General features: G+C 37.3%; 1 protein-coding gene across 1 annotated transcript; it reads right to left on the bottom strand.

Annotated features, from left to right (window-relative positions):
* Positions 1–583: 583 nt before the first annotated feature.
* On the bottom strand, positions 584–1,510 carry LOC141547485 (olfactory receptor 5W2-like). The gene has a single exon (XM_074275884.1). It carries the CDS (start codon positions 1,508–1,510, stop codon positions 584–586), a length of 927 nt encoding a protein of 308 aa, XP_074131985.1.

Genomic DNA, 1,510 nt, shown 5'->3' on the forward strand with positions numbered 1-1,510 from the left:
ACTTCAGACCTTAGCTCTAAGCTTCAAGAAGTTATGTGACCTACAGGAAGTAGACAATATTGCTGACAATGTCAACTTCCTTTTCAGTACCTCCAATGAACACAAACATTTGGCTATTTAATCAATTCATTATTTCCAGTTCATCTCCAGGCACAATGTTGGGAGATAGGAGCTGAAAGGCTTTGTGTCTGCTTAGCTGGTGTTGTTTGGGCCTCTCCTTCCAAAGACTGCAAAATGTTTCCTGTTTCTATCTGAAGATGTCTCTGAATAGTCAACTTAGATCAGGGGATCTAGTACTCTGTCCCACACAAATACATTTAAATGGATAATTTCACTTTCAAAGGAATAATTAACATATAGGCAATTGTCAGAGAAGTTTCAGAATACTTGTTTAGGTGAATAGTTGAACTCTGTGGTTCCTTTCAGATTTTGAGATTGAATATCAGTGTATTGTCATGTTAATATTTTCACTTCAATAAAAATCAAGCTGCTCAAGTGACTTAACATACCTTTAATGAACTGAATTCCAGATCCCCAATCTTCCACTACAGAGTCCATCTTAGTGAAATAATAGCAAACAATATTAAGAACATATTTTCTTTTTCAGTTTTCCCAGAGCCCCTTTCACATCTTTGTTTCTAAAACTGTAGATCAAAGGATTTAACATGGGAATGACAAGAGTATAAAATAAGGAGGTCATTTTGTCTTGGGCTAGTGAATAGGCAGAAGTCGGTCTGAAGTACATAAAAAGCATAGTACCCTGGAAGATTGTGACTGCAGTTAAGTGAGAAGTACAGGTTGAAAATGTTTTGTATCTGCTCTCAGTGGAGTGCATCTTAAATACAGAGAGAATTATGTAACAATAAGAAATGAGGACAACTGAAATGGTCACCATTTCAATAAAACCAAACACAGTGAAGATCACAATCTCATTGACATAGGTATCTGAACAAGAGATTAATAAAAGAGGTGGAACATCACAGAAGAAATGATTAATCTTATTGGACTTGCAGAAACTCAGTGTGAAGGTTAACGTGGTATGGACCAGAGCATCCATTATCCCCACCATGTAGACACCAGCAATTAATAAGTAGCAAATCCGGCTAGACATATTTACTGTATAAAGCAGAGGATTGCTTATGGCCATGTAGCGATCAAAAGCCATAACAGCTAACAATAAGCAATCAGCATCTACAAAGGAACAGAAGAAATAGAATTGTAGAGCACAACCAGTGAAGGAAATAGATGTGTCTTTGGCAAAGAAGTCCACCAGCATCTTGGGTCCTACAGCTGTGGAATAGCAGAGGTCACAGAATGACATGTGACTTAGGAAGAAGTACATGGGCAGATGGAGTTGGGGGTCTATCCTGATTAAGATGATCATCCCAAGATTTGCTATAAGAATAACCAAATAAATGATGAAGAAGAGGACAAAAAGAATTACTTTTAGCTCTGGATCATTGGTGATTCCTAAGAGGATGAATTCAGTTGGGATGGAATAATTCTCCAT

The sequence above is a fragment of the Sminthopsis crassicaudata genome, chromosome 6 (genome assembly GCF_048593235.1).
Source record: "Sminthopsis crassicaudata isolate SCR6 chromosome 6, ASM4859323v1, whole genome shotgun sequence".
NCBI lineage: Eukaryota > Metazoa > Chordata > Mammalia > Dasyuromorphia > Dasyuridae > Sminthopsis > Sminthopsis crassicaudata.

Coding starts and splice junctions, on each gene's coding strand:
- LOC141547485 (XM_074275884.1), bottom strand. CDS start 1,510: ATGGAGAATTATTCCATCCCAACTGAATTCATCCTCTTAGGAATCACC.